At 54.9% G+C, this 21,619-nt stretch overlaps 7 protein-coding genes across 7 annotated transcripts; 3 read left to right on the top strand and 4 right to left on the bottom strand.

The window, feature by feature from the left end:
- Nucleotides 1-16: 16 nt before the first annotated feature.
- MAM_03992 (WD domain, G-beta repeat containing protein) lies at nucleotides 17-3,228 on the bottom strand (the record flags this gene model as incomplete). The annotated part of the gene is made up of 3 exons (XM_040822791.1): nucleotides 17-2,665; nucleotides 2,722-2,856; nucleotides 2,941-3,228. The coding sequence occupies 3 exons, from the start codon at nucleotides 3,226-3,228 to the stop codon at nucleotides 17-19; spliced, it is 3,072 nt and encodes a 1,023-aa protein (XP_040679297.1).
- A 1,957-nt stretch (nucleotides 3,229-5,185) lies between these two features.
- Nucleotides 5,186-7,564, bottom strand: MAM_03991 (long-chain-fatty-acid--CoA ligase FAA2; the record flags this gene model as incomplete). Its single annotated transcript, XM_040822790.1, has 3 exons — nucleotides 5,186-5,291; nucleotides 5,435-7,019; nucleotides 7,138-7,564. The coding sequence occupies 3 exons, from the start codon at nucleotides 7,562-7,564 to the stop codon at nucleotides 5,186-5,188; spliced, it is 2,118 nt and encodes a 705-aa protein (XP_040679296.1).
- A 2,225-nt stretch (nucleotides 7,565-9,789) lies between these two features.
- On the top strand, nucleotides 9,790-10,345 carry MAM_03990 (MARVEL-like domain protein; the record flags this gene model as incomplete). Its single annotated transcript, XM_040822789.1, has 2 exons — nucleotides 9,790-9,868; nucleotides 9,957-10,345. The coding sequence occupies 2 exons, from the start codon at nucleotides 9,790-9,792 to the stop codon at nucleotides 10,343-10,345; spliced, it is 468 nt and encodes a 155-aa protein (XP_040679295.1).
- A 3,581-nt stretch (nucleotides 10,346-13,926) lies between these two features.
- Nucleotides 13,927-15,554, top strand: MAM_03989 (O-acetylhomoserin (thiol)-lyase; the record flags this gene model as incomplete). Its single annotated transcript, XM_040822788.1, has 6 exons — nucleotides 13,927-13,973; nucleotides 14,040-14,094; nucleotides 14,157-14,240; nucleotides 14,319-15,274; nucleotides 15,331-15,394; nucleotides 15,453-15,554. The coding sequence occupies 6 exons, from the start codon at nucleotides 13,927-13,929 to the stop codon at nucleotides 15,552-15,554; spliced, it is 1,308 nt and encodes a 435-aa protein (XP_040679294.1).
- A 444-nt stretch (nucleotides 15,555-15,998) lies between these two features.
- On the top strand, nucleotides 15,999-16,866 carry MAM_03988 (uncharacterized protein; the record flags this gene model as incomplete). The annotated part of the gene is made up of 3 exons (XM_040822787.1): nucleotides 15,999-16,422; nucleotides 16,509-16,601; nucleotides 16,676-16,866. The coding sequence occupies 3 exons, from the start codon at nucleotides 15,999-16,001 to the stop codon at nucleotides 16,864-16,866; spliced, it is 708 nt and encodes a 235-aa protein (XP_040679293.1).
- A 207-nt stretch (nucleotides 16,867-17,073) lies between these two features.
- MAM_03987 (WW/Rsp5/WWP domain protein) lies at nucleotides 17,074-18,191 on the bottom strand (the record flags this gene model as incomplete). The annotated part of the gene is made up of 3 exons (XM_040822786.1): nucleotides 17,074-17,150; nucleotides 17,208-18,007; nucleotides 18,094-18,191. 3 exons carry the CDS (start codon nucleotides 18,189-18,191, stop codon nucleotides 17,074-17,076), a joined length of 975 nt encoding a protein of 324 aa, XP_040679292.1.
- Nucleotides 18,192-19,423: 1,232 nt separating this feature from the next.
- On the bottom strand, nucleotides 19,424-21,097 carry MAM_03986 (Choline transporter-like protein; the record flags this gene model as incomplete). The annotated part of the gene is made up of 1 exon (XM_040822785.1): nucleotides 19,424-21,097. One exon carries the CDS (start codon nucleotides 21,095-21,097, stop codon nucleotides 19,424-19,426), a length of 1,674 nt encoding a protein of 557 aa, XP_040679291.1.
- Nucleotides 21,098-21,619: the final 522 nt, after the last annotated feature.

Here is a 21,619-nt window from a genome sequence, read left to right as displayed (position 1 = left end):
ATGGTTGCGCGAAACATCAATCCGCGTCCGCGGGCATATCCTCATACTCAAACTCCCACCCCTCATCTCCATCCATATTGAGCCTGACCCGGAGATTGACCAGCTGGCAAAAAGACCAGTTGTCCAGGGAACGTGGGTCAAAGTCCCGGGCCACGTTCTCATCATGAAGCGTTTTTTCAGCCCAAGTTTGGACAGGCGGTCCTTTCAACCTGCGGAAAGACCTCGTGCGGGGACCGAGACTTGCGTCTACCGTCGCGCGTTGATTCCTCTCGAATTCGGGGAGCAAAGGACCTAGGGGGTCGAAGTGGGCGTGGGCGTCCGGGCGGAAGAGTCCCGTCGAGGGATATGCTGGGCCTTGGACGGCGCCGATGACTGGGTTTCGATGGAGAACGAGACTGTTTGAGGACAGGTATCGGTGTCGCGAGTACTCTGCAATGGACGAATCTGACGGGGTAGGAACGGAAAGCGGAGACGAGGAACAGGAGGACGTCGCTGGAGGCTCGGGTTCCGGGTGGGGGATGAACGGTTTTGGACGGCGGACGCGACGGTTCGTGCCCGGGATTGTGATGAAGTGCGAGTCTAGCTCGTCACGATGGTCTACTGAGAAGAAAAAGACACGGCCCGTTGCGTCGCCGACGACGAGCTTGGTGTGGTTTGGTGAAAAGACGCCGCACGTTATGGGGCCGGGAGCCTCGAGGAGATTCCTGACAAACGGACTGCGCTTGCGCCGCACGTTCCATACTTTGACGACGCCGTCACTTGAACCGGTGTAGAAGCGGTCCGGGGTTGCTCCCCAGGCGGTAAACTTGACGCCTTCGTCTTCCCTTTCTCGGTCAAAGATGACGGGGCCCAGGGGTTCCCCGTGCTTGAGGATGTGGATGGGCAGATCGCCCTGCGCTGTGTCCCAGATGTATACGCGCCCATCTGTGCAGGCTGCTGAGATGTAGGAGTGGCGCAAAGAGTTTGGCATGATGGTAAGCTCGTTGATATCGGAACCGTAGCAATCAAGTTTTTGAAACTCGCTGTACGCACCATCCTTGCGCTCCCTGTCCAGTTGAAAGATGTGGACATGTGTCCGTACGCCTTGCTCGACAATAAGTCCCGACGGCGACGTGGCAACGACGAAGACTGGGAGGGAAGGATGCCACACGAGTTCGAAAACGTTTGCCGTCGTGACAGTCAGGACAGGTACTTGACATCTCCGCTCGGCGTCCCATAGTACAATCTCACCACTGTGAGCCTTGTCTTCTGGAATGTTGGCATCGTCGCCGCTGAAGCTGCGAGGGGAGTAGCCTATGGCCAGCAGATGGTGTGTCCCAGGCGTTCGCCCCCATTGCATTGTAGCAGGGCAATAGGCCCATTTGTCTGATCCGTCCGCGTCGGTTCGAGTGCAGGATATGGTGTAGTAACCACTCTCTTGTACATTGCTTGGATCGACCGTATAAACGCGAATGGCTTGACTGGGGACATCTGCAGCCGTGGCCACTCGCCCAGACCCGTCCTTGGCGGCGACGACGAAATTGACGTTGCCTTGGTGGTGCCAAGTCGCTGTGGCTTTCATGCAAGTCCCATCCTCATCTACACTCCAGACCTTGACGGTCTTGTCAAAGCTCGAGGTGAAGGCTCTACCATTCTTGTCATCGTAGTCGGTCGACACGACAGACGAGTACAGCCAGGGGTCTTGGCTCTGACGCATGGCCTCCGTCGAATTTTCCCCCTTTTCCACAATTGGCCGTGGTATTCGATGGTCTGGAAAGGCACGAAGCGTGCCCTTTGTTGTGGAGCAAAGTAACAGATTGCCAGGCTTGTTGTACTGCTGGTTGTGTGCGTCCGAGTGTGCCGTGGTACCACATACAATATTACCATCTGGTACCCAGGACATGGCAGAAATGTCTCCCGCACAGTTGGTAAACTCGGCGACGAGTGAAAGGCCGTCTTCGTGGTATGTTTGAAACCCACTTTGGAAGTTCTCATACCGTCTCATTCTACCAAAGCCAATGTTTCCCTCCAACTCTCGAGCCAGAATTAAGGCGGGCAAGTGGTTGGCGCGTCGGTTCCGTGCTCTTCTCTCGGGGCTGGCTTCCTCTAGAGACAGCACCCGTAAATCGTCTGGATGGCTGGCTTTACCGGCAGAGAGGTCGGAGCACAAATTGTATACGTCATATTTTGTCCGTCCGCTCACTGAGTTACCGACGATTTGGGGAACATCGAGGTGTCGTAAGCTCTGCACTAGACCTTCCCTCGTCCATGGAATAGGCTTTGAAAGGTGCTGTCCGACGAGTTTCATAATCTCTGCGATCTCAAGCGAGGAAAAGTCGGCATGATACACGGCCGGAAACTGCACCTTGTCACGTGCTACGTGGACGCGATGCTTCACCCCCTGGGCAATATCTTGACGGGCCGAGTGTTGAAGGTAAGGCCGCCGCCGCAGCTGTAGCCACTTACTAGGAGTTGGCAGGCTGTGACTAGTCTTTGGTGCAACGTATCGCGGTCGAGTTCTCGGTCTAGGAACCGGGGTCGGGCCTGTACAGGAATTGGAAGCCGGCTGAGCAAACTCGAGAGGCTGGATAACCTTGTGTCGTGATAGCAGCGTGGGATTGGGTGCTTCCCGTGCCGGCAATATGGCCGCCTCCTTGGTCGAGCGGGGTTCTAGGACTTGGTATTCCTGATACTGGTCAGTGGCAGGCCCGGACTCCGTGTACGAGGCTCCCATGAACGTACCGGAAGACTCGCTAGTTGCTGGACAACTTTGGTAGCCAAGCCCTCTATATGCGCGGTGTCCTCCGCAGCAAGTAGACCATTACTAAGTTGCACTCTTTCTGGAAAGTTTGTGCTCCGGAGCAAGCTAGTGACGGCCTATATGCGCGTTGTTAGGCCCCTTGTTTCTTTACAAAAATGACGAAAAAGTCCCGGCTAGCGGGTCCTCTCGTTGTGTCTTACCTGGATTGCAATACTGTCCACGAGATAGACATCTGATGACAGCTCATCGACTGCTTTTTGCACGTGGGGAAGAAGGTGCTCCCGCACACATGTCTTGAGATCCCCCGCCGCTGGGCTGTCACTCGCTAAGCGTCGTTTCTTGGCAGGCGGCTGTTCCGAAGTCAGTTGAAGCGACTGCGTAGGGCCAGCATGGTTGCAGGGCGGCGGCAGAGGCCCAAATGTTGTCGGCGTGTCGATGGTCAAGTCGATGACGACGGGAGGAGCCGTTGCCGTCAGCGCGACACTCATTGGAGAAGTCACGATGATTGGGTGTTTTGTTTCTTTCCCAGAGCGTGGTTCGGAACACAACCTGGAGTGTACGGGACTTTAGCACGACCCCTCCCAGGAAACGCAGCTTCATCGGCTCGATATGATGTTGGGGACGAATGACGCGTCGTTTGGGTGGTGATATTCCGCGTTTGATTCAAGTTGCCTAACCTAAGCCTTCCGCCCCTACTTGACGTGGGATACTGGTCGACCGGAATATCTATCGTCCCGAAAGTAGTGCCCCACTTAGCGGTGCTAGGCGCTAGGCCTAACAAAGGGCAATCAGGACGGCTTCAGCTGCGTGAAACTGAAAGAGGAGAGGTCATACATAGACTCAAAGCAACATCACCCCAAACTCGTTTGCTAAAAGCATCAGTTTGGCGAATTTGCGCTACCAGACACCCGGGCCTTGTTGCCAGGCACTCATTCAATCACCATCCGGCCGCCAAACATCAAATACCCCCCTCTACCATGACTTAACATGCCAAATTCACAACACGACTGCTGACCAAAGATGCCTGTACAAACGGCCAGTGACATTGCTATTTTCACGTTCTTGGAGCTAGACTTAGGCCACATGAGCTGACGAGTCGCGCACACGCGCGTTGGACGCCCTTTCGAGTTGAAGCTGCAAATTATACTTTGCAATCAAAGCAATGAAAAATAGTATTGGCGTTTTAGGCTTCAGCTCCATCTCTGCTAACAAGCTGTTTTGCAGCCTGTGACGGACAGTGCTAATAATGCAAGGCACGGTCGCCGAAATACCACTTGGGCCCTTTATTAGCGCCCCAACTACCTTACTAAGTAGGTACCTAACTTACTACCTTGGGTACCTATCTAAAGTCAAGTACCTAGGTACCTAGGTAGGTTCTCAGGAAGTAGCCTACTAGGTACCTGAGATTGTGCATTTATAAAGCTTTTTTTGCCTCATCTGAGATAGCGCATCACTTGTATGCATCTCCAATCAGTTACAGGTCGCAATTGCTATAACTTTTGCTGCCGCAAGGCCTAGCGGTCGACTTGACGGCCGCCTAATAGATAGCATTAAAGGACTGTGGCGTAAATTTATGCGGCGACTAGCACAATTTCAACTATTAATCTGGTACAAATTCATTTAGACTACAGACTGTCTAGATTCGGTCTAAAGAGGAAGTATATAATTACGCTGGATGCACGGAAGAATTAATTAGGACAAATTCTCTGAAGAAGTTGGCGGCGTTGCCTTGCCTGCCCACAACAAGGGGCGGCCCACAACACCACGTACAGATATCGTGACCGCGAGCAATGGCCAGGTGGCTGCTTCTTTTCCCAGAATCAGACATTGATTGAATATGTTGACCTACCCTATAGTATGCTACGCTTTTTTCCCCTGTGAAACTGACAAAAGATTATATATAACCAAACTAGATTTATTCTAGAAGAGGCTAGCAAGTTCAAGTCTTGTAGCAAGTCAAAGGGCAACTAGCAATCAAGTTCCTTCTGTATCCCTCAACTAGCCGTCTATACTTGGTCACCCTTACACCTTGCGGCTACTCTCTAGAAAGTACACACTAGATAGACCTGGGCCCATGGTGTTTTTAGCACGTGCGCAGAACCGGCCATCATTTAGCTCACGCAATAATCCAACTTTCTCCTTGGTGCGTGGGTCATCACGGCCAAGGCCTGCAAACGTGATCGATCACACGGTGAACTCATGCAAAAGGTGGGCGGGCGGCGATTTGGAACTCGCTTGATACTATTCAACAACTAACTGTACATGAGATGACTCTATTTGTCTTGTAGATTCCAACATGTCGCCTTGCATGACCGCATTTCCTCAAGATGGGCCAATGTTAAACAAGTGGAACCGAGATGTTTACAAGGCTCGGCCTCTTATAATGCTATTTGCACAAATCCATGCCAAGCTGGTAATACAATTCAAAATAATCGACTTTTTCTTCTACAGCTTCGCCGAGCCAGCAGCTTGGGCGTTGTTAATTTCAGCGTACATGGCGTCGATTTCGGCGCGGTATTTCTTGGCAGCTTGGGGTCTCTTGAGTTTGAGGCTATTATGGATCGGTCAATACTCGTTTGACAAAGAAAAAGAAGAAAAAAAAAAAAAAGAAAAAAAAAAAAAAAAAAAAGAAAAAAGGGGGGTGGCGCGGCGTTGCTGGAGGGTCGAAAACGATAAAAAAAAAAAAAAACTTACGTCGGGGTGAGGAGCTCGTTGTCGATAGTAAAGGGCTCAACATCCAGGTAGATGCCCCTGACCTTCTCAAAACTGTTGAACTTGTGCTTGCGGCCAATGTTGTCGAGAATCTTGAGAAAGGCTTGCCTGATCTTGGACTCCTTGGCGGCGGCTCGCATGTCACTGGGGTCACTGGAAACGGTGCGGCCCAGGACCTTGGAGGCCCAAGTAGGGAAGTTCTCAGGGTCGACGCCAAAGATGGCAACGAGCACAGATTCCTTGGCATCGCCGTGGACGTAGCCCATGTTGATGAGGTTGGTGTTGGCAGCGTAGACGTTCTCGATACGCTCAGGGGAAATGTATTCGCCCTGAGACAGCTTCAAGACGTTCTTCTTGCGATCGATAATTTTAAAGCGGCCAAGCTTGTCAATCTCGCAGATGTCGCCCGTGTGGAACCAGCCATCAGCCTCGAGCACCTTCTTGGTCTCCTCCTCGTTCTTATAGTACTCCTTGAAGATGGCTGGGCCTCTGATGAGCACTTCACCGCGGGGATTGGGCTTATCGTCGACAGTATAATCAAACTCGGGGACGGACTCGAGGCACAGCTCGACGTCACCCATTGGGGGGCCAACGTTGCCGGTAGAGAAGTCCCCGTTCATCTGAAGAGTGCCGGTGGCATATGTCTCGGTCATGCCCCAGCCCTGCTGGAATGTGTTGGCGAAAGCGGCGCGCAGGAACTCCTGAACATCGGGGTCGAGCTGAGCGCTTCCGCTGATCATGGTGTGGGCGTTATCGAGACCAACGGCAGCTCTGACCTTGCGGGTCCAGATTCTGTCCCAGAAGAAGTGGGTGTTGGAGGCCTGAACGGGAGCAGCCTTCATGGCAGCTTTTTTGGAGTTGACGACGTGCCTTGAAAGAGCGCCCTTGAAGCCGTCAGCCTCCACCGTGGCGGTGCGAATGGCCGAGTTGAATCGGTTAAACAGTCGTGGGACGGAAATGAAGCCTGTGGGCTTGAGGATCTTGAGGTCGTCGACGAGACCCAAAACATCGCCGCGGAAGAAGCCCACGGCGGCACCTTCAGACAGCGCAATGTGATCAATGAGACGACCATAGATGTGCGCCAGTGGCAGGTATGACATGTGAACGTCACCCTCCTTGACGAGACCACCCAGGCGAGCAGCGGCGTTGGCGGAAACAGCATTTCCGTGGGAGAGGACAACACCCTTGGGAGGGCCAGTGGTGCCTGAGGTGTAGTTGATGGTGACAATGTCATCCCAGTCAGCGGGGCGCACGGGACGGCCAGATTCGACACCAATCTTCTCGACCTCGGTCATGGAGTAGATCTTGATGCCGTGCTGAGCAGCAAGGTCGCTTAGGAGATCGGCCTTGGACAGGCCAGGAAGCTCGCCGTGCTCAAGGGGGTCCATGGACACGATGAGCTTCAGGGAGGGGATACGCGGCGCAAGCTTGATGAGCCTGGAAATGTGAGGAAGCGAGCACACGACGCTGGGCAGTTCGGCATGGTTGATGATGTACTCTGTGGCATCGGGCCCGAGGGTCTCGTACAGCGAAACGGTATAAAGCGACTGGGAGGCGGCGGCGAGATCTGAGCAAGGCGAGCAAGCAGGGGGTTAGATTTTTCGTCTCGTTCAAGAGTGGTCGTGGTAATTTCTCCAGCATGAACATGGGTGGATTCTGGATAGGCGGGAGAGGCGTCGACTCACCGGCGATGTGCCACTCGGGACGGTTCTGGGACCAGAGACCAACGCCGTACTTGTCCTTGGGATATCCGATGCGTTTGTGGATCTCGACAAGGCCGGCGCCAAAGTTCTTTCTCCGGTCGGCAACGTCGGCGTAGTTGACCCACTCAAACTTGTCTCCCCAAGTCTGGGTGGCGGAGTTCCATTGACGAGTGCCCATGCATCGCCTGTTGGGAACCCTGAGAGCCGCAGCCTCGAACAAGTCGTGTATGGAGCGCACGTTGGGATCAAAGGTGGTCAGAAGCTCCCTATCGCGGAATCGCCAGCCTCTGTAGACGGCGCTGCGGCCGGGACGCTCTGAACCGGGGACGGGAACGCCGTAGGGGGAGCCCGGGGGGGGGACAGCGCCGAGCTCGAGCTGAAGCGTGGCAGGATCCTGGGCGGGAGGCATCGTGAGAATAAGGTGCCGGGTGAGGGTGGGCTCTGAAGCTGTTGGACAAGCTGGAGTCCCGACCACGGACCAGAAAGAAGGCCAATTGTCGCGGGCGTGAGGATGGCAATGGACAGGAAGGAGTTTAACGTGCCGGAGGGAGAAGTAGGGGAGAAGTCGAAGGATGTGAGCGGTCGAGGGATGTCACGGGTGGTTGATTTGGTGGGGAGCAAACGGCCGGCTCTGGGGGTAAGCCGTGGCGGATTTCGCAAACGCTTGATTGGGGCACGACGCCGACGCCGACGGCAACGGGGGGACCGGATTGGAGGGACGGGTGTCCTTTTTTTTTTTCTTCTTTTTTTTTCGGCGGCGCAAGCCCGTTTACGAAACGTGAATCGATATCCGTGACTGTGCTAGGCCGAGGTACGGGGGGCCTCGGTAGCCCCACATTGCTCACCGTGTACGGAAATAGAATACAGGCACTGCCTAGTACCCAGTACCTTCTTAAGTACTTATGTAGTAGCAAAATACCTGGACACTCACCCTCCATCAAGGCTCCGTACTCCGTACCGGCAACGTACTCCCTACACGCAAGCAAGGTGGTTGTGCAAGCTCCCAGGAAACAATGACGGCGCGCCAAGGCATTTCCAAGCCTGGGGTTCGGTGTCAAGTGTCGAGGTCAAGGGAGAGCAATCACCGTCACACGTCTCTGCGGGCCACCAGGCACAATGAGAAGTCTGAAGTCTGTCTGCTCCCTCCCGCTGCTCCGCATGTGGCCTTCTCGCCTCCACGTCCACGTCCCCTCCGCCTCCGCATCCGCATCCGCATCCAAGGCTCGACTTACATGTGAATTGATCCCACCGACCAGCCAATCCCCGTTGCGACTCGGCATTGGTGGACGCCCGACTACAAGCAGCCCGAAAAGCCAACTTCCCGTCAGCTTGTGGGGAGAATGGGACTGACTCCTACTAGTTTGAAGCTTGTGGCTTTCCTTGGCCAATAGATGCATCGCTCAGGTCCGGTCATGATTTCCAGAGCTCCCTCGCAGCCTAGGTGACGACGACGAAGCCTCTCATATCGTGGAACACGCCTCCAACGTGTTTGCTGCCAGGCCGCATGACCGGGTACACGGACACAGAGGGGCCAGGATTGCACGTCTTGCTGGGGCAGTAATACTTGTTTGGTGACGCTTTGGTGACGGGAGAGGATGCCGGTTCCCTTTATGTTTTCACACCGGCTTTGGGCTACCTACCCGAGAGCAAGCAGCTCGATTCTCAAGGGAAGTACGCAGAAGTGAGAACACTTCCCTGGTACTCCGTACCGTCCGACGTCTCGAGGCATAGTTACGACTTACAAGAAGGCCTGTCGAAAGGGTTTGCAGCAGCAGTGGGCTGCCCAACCCCCGTGCCATGCACAACGCACGTGGGCATCTGGACCAGACAGTCGCTCGACACAGCGTCCTTCGTATCGCAACATGTTTGTGCGGTGGCAACGTGTTTTCTTGCCGTGCACGACCCAAATGCTTAGGTCATGTCAGTTTCATGTCTTGGTGAGACCCTGAACACAGCAAGGGTGATGCAAGTCTCGGTAGACAACCCGATCCGGCACGGCAACGACGAAGGGGAAGTTCCAGTAGCAGAGGAAATACTACTGGAGGAAGAAGACGCGGACAGGGGGCCTATTGTACGAGAAACAACGACTTCTCGACTCCGCCGCGAGTCCAATAATACCAAGAGACGCCCGTGAGATCCTTCATCTGGTCACGGCATTGTCGACGCAGTTCCCGCTCTGTTTCAGACATGCTGTCGGCAGTCTCAGGATTGACACCGTCGCGTTGTAACGCCTAAAACCGCCCCCTTGGTAGCCAACCAAGCACCAAATTGCCAGTTTTAAAGCCATCCAGTCACTTGGCTCGCAGAATGAAGACGCATAATCGTCCTTTACCGCATTGGGGCGACCCGAGTGACCGGGAACGACGATCCCTCTTGCACGGCCCTCCCGCCTCCCTGCTGGCAATCTCCAGCATACGACACTACGACTGCAAATGAATGAATGAAACGTTTACGTTTTGTTAGACGTGTGTAGCATGCTGGGACTTGGGTGGTTTTCCCTCGCTTTTCGCGTCGTTGTTTATTTGTTTCCGTGTCTTCACTTCTCTTTGCGAAAATCGCAAGCCCGGCTGCCAAAGTGCCGCCAGCACCACCACTCATCTCTGCAATAAACCACCCGATTGATCCTCGCCCAGCATGAGCCAAATAAGCAGTCTTCTCCTCCGGGTTCTCCAAGCCATCTTGGCCGTGGCCAATCTCGGCCTCTCTGCCTACGGTGCGTCAGCTGCAGCAAGATAGGGGCATCGCAAGTAGACGACTGGACACCGCGAATGCTGAAAGTACTGACACCTTGAACCACGCAGTCATAAAATGGTACCGCATGTCAACGTCCCAGTCGCCGGACAGCTCCGTCAACTTCCTTCTTGCCGCGTCCATCCTGTCCATCCTGTCGATACTGTACCTGGTGCTGGCGCCTCGCTTCCTCAACCGGTTCGCACACCCCTATGCGGCGCTGGCGGTCCAGGGGCTCAACACCTGCTTCTACTTTGCCGGCTTCATCGCCCTCGCCGTCTACGTGGGCAGCCTGACCTTTTGCGAGGGCAGTGTCTGCAGGGCGAGTCGGGCGGACGCCGTCGTTGCGGCGGGTGCGTTTTGTGCCTGGATCGCGTCCACCATTTTGACGGCCAAGCAGATGATTGTTGGGGGTGCCGCCGCAAGACACAGGACACAAGGGCACATGGGGAAGATTTAGACCCTGTGAGACGGATGTGCTTGCTTCTCTACTGCTCTGGGGGCGGGTTTTTGGGCGTGCAACGGCGTAATTTCCTGTCATATTTGCTCTCCTACAGGCACCCAATCGACAACGTCATGGCCTGCATGGGGGACACTGGGACATGGAAACAGGGTTGCAATACACGTACGGAGTAGATGGGACGTCTTTGTAGAGTACTCAGGCAGAAGTTATTCCACACCAGTGCGCATAAAACATGCGAGTGAGCCGGCTTGCTCGGGTTCTGCCAGAGGCTTGGGTACACGTTAAAATACGAACTTGAACAAGACGTAATAGCTGGTGAGCAGCATGCGTCGATGCGTTGCCATACTTCTTGCTGTGGAGGCCAAGCCGAAGACGGGAAAGAAAACAAGAACAGGACTAGACTCTCGCAAACATTCGCTTCCTCGTAGGCCGTTGTTTCTGAAACTTATCATCAACAGGGGCGAATTCCGACAAGCCGCACTCTCAACGTCTGCGTTCCGTGCGAAAGGAGCCTTTTGCTTGGTCTACGCACCGGCTACGCTTCAGCTGTTTCTTCGACTCAGGTCGTTCCAGGAAATCTCGCAATCGTTGGGAGTTGTCCCGTATTATATTGACACCAGGTGAGGAGCATCCCTAAGCCAGCCCAGATGGAGTATTTCGGTGGCTACACACCATCTCAACGCTTCCTGAGTCGCCGGTCGGCCCTGTTCCTTTCTTCTGTCTTCTCGGAGACGTATTCTGGCCCTCGACGCGTCGGCCAGGGAATCCCTTGCCCTGTCGAGACGCCGGCGCAAGGTCCATCGTCGGCTCCTTCATCCAAACCTAGGCGGCGCCCGTATAGTCCCATTGTAGCATAGGTCAGTGGTCTTATGGACGAATGGGAGAGATTGTGCCAAATCTATATTTTCCTGACGAGTTCGTCAAGTCGTGTGCCTCAACTAGACATTGGGCGCCCTTTCACTTCCACAATTTTGACTGAAGATGGCTCGTATTTGGCGCCATATTTCCCTCGTAGAAGGAGCGCTGAGGAAATCAAGAACAAGATATAGCCTCGGGCAATGCAGGAGTTCAGGCCCCTGGATCAACGAAATGCCAGTCAATCGTGCCCAATCTGGACGTCGAAGGATAATGCTTGAATTCTGTGGTCACTTCATTAGTACTATTAATGTCTCGTAAAAGACTTGGGGCCATTCCACACGTACCGGCCAAAGATAAGTACCGTCAAGTCGTCTTCTGGTTTATATTCATACCAATCTAACGTGTGAAAAAGGGTCTGCTTTCTTGCGAAGTTTAAGAAAGTAGGTGAGGCGGTTTTACAGACGAGTGTCGTCGCGGAGGAGCGAGGCTGTCGGACGTCATGGTGACGGAAAATGACTACCATGGATGTAATAACAGTACTAGCCCAAGAACGGAGCCTGAGCTTCTCGGTGCGAATTCGTTCGCGATACTGTCAAAGAAAACGCAATGAGGGAGAAACACCGATACTCCTGTGTATCAATCCTTCAAATCGCCGCAGCGACGCTTCAAGATCCAAGTTGTGCCATACCAATCGATAATCAGAAGTTCATGGTAATACCGTAGCTGTTTCCTTGAGTATCTCTACTTGAGACGAATATGTCATGCATATTGTGCTATAGTGAACGAGGCCCAACGTGAATGTACCCACGTGGGACGACTTTTGGACGTCCCTTAAGCCAAATTAGAGGTAAAGAGGACAATGCCAAACTGGGCTTTGCATTTGTGTGAGTGGAATCAATTCCTGTATTGGCACGGATTTCGTCAGGTTGACAAAGGCTTGGCTCATTAAGCGTATAGGGCCCTGGAAAGCGTTCTGTAGTCAAAAGCCGAGTAGATCACAGTCTCGAGTTCCAACAGCCTGGTGTATGTAAAGCTCAACTGCGCTTGACTGCGTCATCTACACGAATGAGAAGCCCAGATCGGTCCGTTGCCGTTCAGTCAAGAGTCTCAGAGCTAGAGGCCCCTTAGGCTGGGAGGTGGAAACATTCTGGCAATGTTGAGAACCGCAATGATACTCAGAAAGCTGACGATGGCAACCCTGGCGCCTTACACAGAAGCTGTGAAGTGATGAAACTTTTAAAGTGGCGCTGATAAAGAAGTAGAAAAAATTTGAGGAGCAGATGTGTAAGTCGTCCTACATTGAGTACATTCACGGAAATTCGCATTCAGTCTATCTTTGCTTGTGATAGAGCTTTAAGACGGAGATGGGAAGTTCGGCTACTGCGTCTACCTTGTTAACGAGAAAATTGACCAGGGACTCGCTAGCGAGCACGAAAATTAGGAGAAGAACAAGAAACACGTACTTCATATCGTACTTTTATTGTTAGTAGTGGTACAAGCAGGATTTCATTACACAGTGTCGGAGGATGAGGGCGCTGCTTCGCCATCCCCGTTTCAAAGTCCGGAGCCGGACAGGCTCGGTTTCTGCGTGTGTGTACGACCTCCGCGCTTTGGGAGGAACTGATGCCAACGGAGCAGCCATAGCTTTCGTGCAGGGCTTCACCGCTTGGATAACTGGTCTCACGGTTCATAGTAGTTGCGTGGACAGTGCCCCAGAATGGTGTCCGGGAGTTGAAGAGAGTTTCGACTAGATAAAAGCAGCTTTACTTTCCTTGGAGCAACTCAAGCGTTAGCAAATGCTGCGTCCAATTGAGCCAAATCGGGCATCGACCTGCAGGCGGCACCAACTGACACACACAACGTACGTACGTACCTGGATACAGCAATCCGAGCTAGCGATATGTCCAGCCGAAAAGAAAGCATGTCTATTTTGTTTGCCGAGATGAGACGGCGGAATCAACAAGTCAGGGAAGCTATCAATGCACCTACTGTCTGAGTAGGGGGGAAGTATGGGATCATCATCAAATATTCGTGTACCAGCCAACTTACCTTTGGACTTCCCAACTGACTCTTGACGATCCCATTTCCTCTGTTCCTCAAACGAGGGTTAGCACACGCTCCACTGCCGAGATCCTAGGCAGCGACACCGGCGATATGATCACCTCAGACACGCAGCTCGACAGCTAGTGAGCGGCAGCTATCCAATAAAGCATGTAACGGCGACCAATAGACGGCGATGGCGTGCGATTTCAAGCACGCAGCGCAGCCTCGGCGAGCGATGGCGTGCTCGGTGGACAGGAGTTATTGTGTCGAACGGCGAGTAAGTTCTCGTGGCGTTTCCAGCTCGCTACCCCGCCGAAATGGCCAGACTACAGAGCAGGTCGAGGATCGAGGAGGACCCTGGGCAGCATTTGGGCATCTCCGGTTTCCCTTGCGTAACGAGTGGTTATGATCACGCAATTGGCTGCACGCAATTGGCTGTCATTAGGTGTTTTGTGTTGTGACTGTCGTCTGCCTTCGTCGGCGGTCGTCGGCGGTTTTTGTTGACTTGTAAACACGAAATTGGGCAGCTGCATCTTCCCGTGCCTTCCTTCCCCGCCCTCCAGTGCTCTTGTGCCGCCTTTTGCTGCTTGGGAAACCATTGACTCCTTGTGGACATTGCTTCTTGTCCCGCGCCATCTCGCCCTGTTCTCTTCCTGCCGTCATCAAGGAAGGTCAAAATGGCTGATTTGAGCCAAAAATTCGAGACGCTGCAGCTTCATGCTGGGTAAGTAGGGGGTTGCTTCGAGCCGGGTGAGACGTTGCACAACGACTGACGGTGTGTGTATTTTAGCCAGGAACCTGATCCAACCACCAAAGCGCGCGCCGTGCCCATTTACGCGACTACCGTGAGGATTTTCTGATGCCCTCCTTCGATCGGACCTTTGGGAAGGGAAACTGATGAGGGTAGAGCTACACTTTCAATGACTCCGCTCACGGCGCGAGGCTCTTTGGCCTCAAGGAGTTTGGCAACATCTATAGCCGTATCATGAACGTACGCCCACTCCTGACGTCAATCTTGGAAAGAACAAAGAAAGAATACAAAAGAAAAGCCAGCTGACGCCATGCCAAGCCCACCGTTGATGTTTTTGAAAAGCGCATCGCAGCTCTTGAAGGCGGTGTCGCTGCCCTCGCCGCCTCCTCCGGCCAAAGCGCTCAGTTCATCACCATCAACACCCTTGCCCACGCTGGCGATAACATTGTCTCGACTTCCAACCTCTACGGCGGCACCTACAACCAGTTCAAGGTGTTTCTTCCGCGCCTCGGCATCAAGACCAAGTTCGTCAGCGGCGACAAACCCGAGGACATTGCCGCCGCCATTGACAACCACACCAAGGCCGTTTATGTCGAGAGCATAGGCAATCCGCGATACAACGTGCCCGACCTAGAGGCCATTGCCAAAGTGGCGCACGACGCGGGCGTACCCCTGATCGTGGACAACACCTTTGGTGCCGGCGGCTATTTCATCCGTCCCATTGATCACGGCGCCGACATCGTCGTGCACTCTGCCACCAAGTGGATTGGAGGGCACGGCACCACCATCGGCGGGGTTGTCGTCGACTCTGGCAAGTTCGACTGGGGCAAGCACGCGAAGCGTTTCCCGCAGTTTGTCGAGCCGGCCGAGGGCTACCACGGCCTCAAGTTCTATGAGACCTTTGGCAACATCTCTTTCATCATAAGGGCGCGGGTGGAAATCCTGAGAGATTTGGGCGCCGCTCTGAACCCCTTTGCCGCGCAGCAGCTGCTACTCGGCATCGAGACGCTGAGTCTGCGTGCCGAGAGACATGCCCAGAATGCGCTGGCACTGGCTCAGTACCTGGAGAAGAGCCCCCATGTCAGCTGGGTCAGCTACCCTGGGTTGGAGAGCCATCCGTACTACGAGGCTGCCAAGAAGTACCTCAAAAGAGGATCTGGTGGTGTGCTGAGCTTTGGCGTCAAGGGCGGTGGTGCCGGCAGTCAGGTTGTGGATGGATTCAAGTTGATTTCCAACCTGGCCAATGTCGGCGATGCCAAGACGCTGGCCATTCAGTGAGTTCCGCCCCCTTCCCACGTCTTTGCATGGGATGAGGTGCCAATGCTTGCAGTCCCTGGTCCACGACGCACGAGCAGCTCTCCGACGAAGAAAAGGCCAACTCTGGTGTCACAGAGGTACGTGCAGACACTGGCGCTCTGTGGAGCAGGGGTTGTGGCGGCTAACATGTTGTAGGACCTTATTCGCATCTCGGTGGGTATCGAGCACATTGATGATATTATTGCTGATTTCGAGCAGTCGTTCAAGGCAGCCACAGCCGCCACCACCAAGTCATAGATTTGATTTGAACTTTATGCAGCCCTAGATGAATGAGAAAGTTGAATTTGACTGAAACTGCATGCATCGAAGCCCAGCGGTGCATCCACACAAGAGGGGACAAAGTTCAGATCGTAACGGCGGTATGTAGACTCGTGGGCCGCGACTATCTATGATGCAGGAATCTTTAGAACCTGTACTTCTTGCCACGGAAGCCACGGAGCAAGCTGTATAATGAGCCCGTCGAATACAATATATAAAAAAAAACAGAATAAATTGACCAATTGACAGACGAATGATGGCTTTCCAAAATCGTCATGCTCGGCTAAAGTAGCACAACGCACCACCGCCCCAGAGCAGCCTCTGATTGGCCCGCCCGCCCGCTCCAACAAACGTCGACCTCATCCTCTTCGCCCAAGCCACGGCCGCAAAACACCAAACCGTCATCACAACAGCCTTGCTGCGATGCGCTTCCCAGCCCTCGCGGTCCCGGCCCTCGCGGCACCCGCCCTCACGGCCTCCATCACGCTGTACCTCCCGCCGGCGCCCAACCCCTTCACGCTCCCGGCCTCGACGCGCGCGACGCTGACGACCCTCGGCGCCGCCTTCGCAGCACCCCTGTCCGCCGTCAACACCTTTGTCTTCCACAACGTCACGCCCGGCTCGTACCTAGCCGACATCCACTGCAAGACAGACGCCTTCCGCCCCCTCCGCATCGACGTGGCCCTCGACGCCGACGGCAAACAGACGCTCCGGGCATGGGACACGTTCCGCGGCAACGAATGGGGCAACAGAGGCGAGGCGCTCCCCGTCAAGGGCGGCAGCGCTCAATGGGGCGTCGAGGCCAAGAGCCTAGGCAAGAAGACGTACTTTATGGACCGGCCGCAGTGTTCGACGTCCCCCCCCTCCCCCTTCTTCCCTTTCTCACGAGGTCCCCGTCCCCGCGTCGGCCGGGCCAGGCTAACGGGATGCCAGTTTCCGTGCTGAGTATTCTGAAGAACCCCATGATCCTGATGGGTCTCGTGAGCATGCTCATCTTCTTTGGGATGCCGAAACTCGTGGAGAACAGTGCGTACAAAAGCCTTGATGGAAACGTGTGACGGCAAGGCGAGGCCCTGAGTGTGCTGACAAGGCCCCGGTAGTGGACCCCGATCTCAAGGCCGAGTTTGAGGCCCGGCAGCGCGAGGGCCCCATGGCGGCGGCCATGGGCGGGCAGCAGCAGAACCCGCTGGGGAACTTTGACATGGCTGCTTTCCTGGCGGGCTCGGGGAAGAAGGAGGGCGGCGGTGCGGGGGCCGTCGGCGACGCGAGGAACGAGCCTGTTAGACGGTGATTGAGTGGCCGCGTGCCGGCTTGGCTATCGCGAGCGACGACACTGGGCAACTGTTATTACACAAGGGCTTGGCCTCGCCAGGGGTGGCGAAAATAGTTTCCCCCCGTTGCATTTACATCCCCCCCCGACAAAAACAGCTATGCTATTCTCTGGAAATACTTTCCATACCCAAGGTCGTCGCGTTGACTCGTAAAACCTCCCTTCTGCTTAAAAGTCGCCGCCCCCAAAGTCGCCGCCGCCGTCGAAATCACCACCTCCGCCGTAATCGTTATCCATGCCGTCCTCTGCAAGCACGTTAGTAGTCGCCCCCAGTGGTTCGTCTGAGAGACGGGCAGACTCACGGTATCCTTGGTTATACTCGGCCTGGTCATGGTCGTGAATAGCGTCGGCAAGCAACGCGCCGCCCAAAACACCGGCGCCCAAACCCAGAGCACCGCCCGCGAGACCCATTCCCATGCCGCCCATACCGCCACCAGGTCTCCTTCCCGGCTGCTGCTGCTGCTGGTAGTAGCCACCTTGCGGGTATCCGCCACCATAAGCGCTGTACCCGGGCTGGGGAGGATACCCTCCGTATCCGGGCTGGCCATATCCCCCGCCATAAGCCCCCATAGGAGGACCCTGCTGAGAGTATCCGACATGCTGCTGGGGCAGCGAGCTCTGGTAGTTACTGTGCTGCGGATATCCACCGGCGAAGTTGGCCTGACCACTCTGTGGGGATTTCCCCTTGCCAAACAACTTCCCCAAGATCCCGCGATCTTTGCCCCTGGCATCATCTCTGGGAGGCAACGCCGTGGGGAAAGATGTGTGTGACTGTCCAGTGTGGCCCTGGGCAGACGAATCCGCCGCGCCGCCAGAGGCATATCCGGCCGGTGGTGTCGGGCCTCCGTGGGCCCTGGCATGCTCCTCGGCCTGAAGCTTCGCCGCCAGCTTGGCGTCTTCGTCCTGAGTTGACGACGAGCCTGCATTCTGGTCCTGGCCCGACCGGTCTTCGTAGGGGTTCTTCTTGGTATCTGTCGGCGCGGGCCCATTGCCCGGCTCGTACCCCGGCGGGGGGTCGTCCGGCATATTCTCGCCGACCGGGAAGACGGGCGCCGTAGGTTTTTCCCATTGCGACTTCTTGGTGTATACATTTACGTAGAACCTGCGGCAATTGCGTCAGCGCTCCGTCGCTCCAAACCATACACGACTTGAGCCTCGAGTCCTGTCGGCAATCAAGCGCAAGCTCACCACTCCTTGTATTGTTCGTTCCAGCGCGCCACCCAGCCAGCAGGTACCTCTGGGGCCTTTGGCGGCGGCGGCCCGGACGGCGGTGCGTAATCATCCATTTCCAAAGAATAGGGTTATGCGATTGATTGTATTTTTATTGTTTTTGCCCAACGCCTAGAAAGCGAAAAGGAACCCGGAGGAGGATATCCAATCGAGGGACTTTGCTGATGACTAAAGGCAAAGCGCTGAGCGTGACTCGCGAATTGGCGGACGGCGGGTAGTACTAAGAAATTGCTTCGGGGAAGCCGAACGGCAGTCCTCGGACTGTGTTTCTTTTTGACACGGATGGCCAACAAGACCTGCACGCTCAGATGCTATGCTGCGGATTTTGTTCGCAGGTTCGTATCGGAGGACAGGGCACAGTTCAGAAAAAAAAAGACAGAGAGTGAAAGGATGTAGCGGCGACATATGAATAAGAAATAGGTCACGCATGCCCCTACAGACGGGACCCCGCGCACATTAGCTCTGCGCCAAGGAGGAAGGAACGAACGGGCCACCTGCGGCTGCTCCACGATGCCTGTTCTGGAAGACCTGTCGTCATATTGACCAGTCGAGCAGCCAGGGGGGGAAAGGAGAAGAAGCTTTATCACTCCGTGACTCACCCTGCACTGCCACCTTTCCTCGAGCTCGCGGGAGGCCTGCAACGCGCGGTTGATACACAGATTGACGGGTGTTCGCCATCTGGGAGCATCGAGCCGCTTCGGGCTGATTCCGTTGCCGCATATCCGACGTGCCGGGCAGGGTCGTGTTCGCCCGCTGAACATGGAAGAGATGCTCGGGCTTTCAACTCCAACTATTGCTGCCGAGGAATGATTCCAACACGTACACACAAGACCGCCGCGCCGCCGTCAAACAAAGTGTCGCAAAATCATGGTTTAGCCGTGCCCCTGCGGCCATGAGTCGCCCGCCACCGACCTTTTTTTTAGATGGAAAGACGGCCCCGGAGCACCTCAGCCACTAACGCCCACAGCCTCGCTGACGAAAATATTCCATGAAACCAGCCAATACGCCTAGCCCCAGGTGTCTCCGCGTGGCGAACTTGCAACTACAGCTGCTGCGGCTGATGCAGCAATTTATCAACCTACGGGCCACTGGTTACCTGCGTCCGGAATTCGTCCTCACCGTCGACGTTCAAGTACACTCATTCAAAGTCAAGAGCTTCCAGTAGAACGCTGATTATGCCGTCTCCGACAAGTCTCACCGAGCAACATCGCCTGCCTCTACCATTCTACCTTTCCTCATGTGTTTCCAATATGCAAAACAGCAAAGGGATATGACGCTAGTACTTGATTCAAACATATCCCAAGTCCTCGCCAATTCGCCGCTCCCCGAACAGATACGCCGCCTCTAGGCAATAACGCCCATGTCCCCTCTCCATACGTCTCTCGCTGCCGTAGCATATAAGAACCCCATCCACAATACCGCTCAGGATGCCTTCCATGGCGCCCATAACCGAGTACCCAATGAAGCTAGCCATGATCCCAACAACGTATGCGTAGGCAGAGCCGCGGACGCCCATGCCATCGGGCAGTTGGATTCGAAGCTGCTTCGCCGTCATCACCCACCCTGCAAAGCCAAGACCTGTCGCCATGATCAGCCGCGTAGCCACGAGAAGCAGCTTCGCCAGTCTGTATGGCAAAAGTCCGTTTGCTTGGCCACGAAGACGCAGTGCTCGAGGTGTCAATGTCGTGGTGGGAATTGTCGGCGACACAATTTCCATTTGGTCAAGTCCTCTCGCCGAAACAGCGAGGCTTTGCGAGTGAATGGCACCGTACGTGATTGTCAACGGATTCGTAAGAGCTACAATCGGTGTGGGAATCCAGAATCCGGCCAAATTCGTAATCGCTCCGCCGACCCGCCGGGGGAGAAACAGCAACGGCGCTCGAATCAACAGCGAGAGCAGCGTAGACTGGCAGATGCTGCCAAAGATTGTCGTCGTCGCATGGCCGAGGGCTGCCGCAACAATTTCTCTGGATGGCGTGACGGGACCGGCGTTGCGGTGGAAATACCACTGCGAAACAGTAGCTGCAGTCGTTGCGCGGTGAACCGCATTAATGACGGACAGCGTCCACATGTACATCAAGATGAAGGCAGCCCCGAGCCACCAACTCGATATTTGAATGACGAACCTCACCAGCGACTTTGAAAAGTAACCACCCATGAAGACACGCGTGAACATGGCCAGCCAAGCCCACGTCCACACAACAATCAGTGCAAGGCAACCAAACCCAATGATGAGTAGACCCGGGTTCTGTGCCAGGATCTTGGACGAAAACTGCAGAATTTCAATAGCCTGCTGGATGGCTCGGCGACCCTTGACCACCAGCCAGAGCCACAGCACGCAAGATGCGGCAGGGATAAGCGATACCCACCTCATGACTGAATCTTGGACGCTGGATCCGTGTGTCCTTCCTTTGAATGATGAAATAAATGAGTACAGGGAAAATGACAGCATGATAACCGGTACTGCAATCAAAATGACGCTGACGAGCGGGCGAACAAAGGATCGCAGCGCGGCGAGCCATATGAAGGACACCAACACAGCAACCACAGTGTCCACTGCCAACATGTCAAACGACTTCTGAAGCGTGGCATATATCGTGTCACCAACTGGGCTCCTTTGCGGTGAAGTGTGCAGCCACACCAACACAAATGTCGACAGCATGCCCGCAAAGCTGATGAGGAATATCCATGCAAAGAACGGGTCATGCTTGAATAATTCGCCCTCGGTCAACAAATTTCCCGGCTGAGCGACGTCGTATTCCGGCGGTTCATTCCTGCGGACACTGCTGATATCGGACTCGGTTGTAGATGTTCTCCTCAAGATGAACGGTTCTCGCTCTGGTTGAGGCTTGAACCTCTGAAATGGCGGTGGGCTAGAATCGGTTGGTGCCTCACCTCCTAGTAACGATTCGGGCGGATCATCATCTCCTTCTTCCTGAGAATCCAGCCCGACATCGACCATAACTTTACTTTTTGCCTGTGAATGACTGCTAGTGGTATCCTGATGCTGCTCTTCGCTTGATTTCGAAAGTTCTTCGCTCTCCTCGAACACGGTATCGCTGGCAACAGGTGGTTTATGAGAGCTCCTCGCGCCGTTCCAACTACTTCTGATGCCTCGGCTAAAGACAGCATCTTGATAAGGATGGTCGACATCTCCCGTGCTGTCTTGGTTGGACCCGCGACTGTTGGCTGACTCGGCGCTCTCTGCGAGTTTACTTGCGGCGGCTACCCGCCGGGATCTTTGCAAGGCAAACAAATCTGCGGCTTCCCGCTCCCGTTCCTCTTCGTCGTCTTCTTCTCGAAACTCGTCAAGGGTGCTGTGGAAGAGCGGGGCGTCCTGGGCTGCCGATATCCGCGAGGCAAAACCTATGTTACCAAACCTCGAGCCGCTGCCGTTCTGTTGATAGGGATTTCCAGCATATCCCCTTGATAAGAAGGACCGGTGGGCTGTGCCTAACCTGCCGCCGTCTCGTTGGCCTCGCCC

This window comes from Metarhizium album, assembly GCF_000804445.1.
Source record: "Metarhizium album ARSEF 1941 chromosome Unknown scaffold_8, whole genome shotgun sequence".
NCBI classification, from domain to species: domain Eukaryota; kingdom Fungi; phylum Ascomycota; class Sordariomycetes; order Hypocreales; family Clavicipitaceae; genus Metarhizium; species Metarhizium album.
The sequence above is the reverse complement of the archived record's forward strand: the minus strand, read 5'-3'. Positions and strand labels throughout refer to the sequence as shown.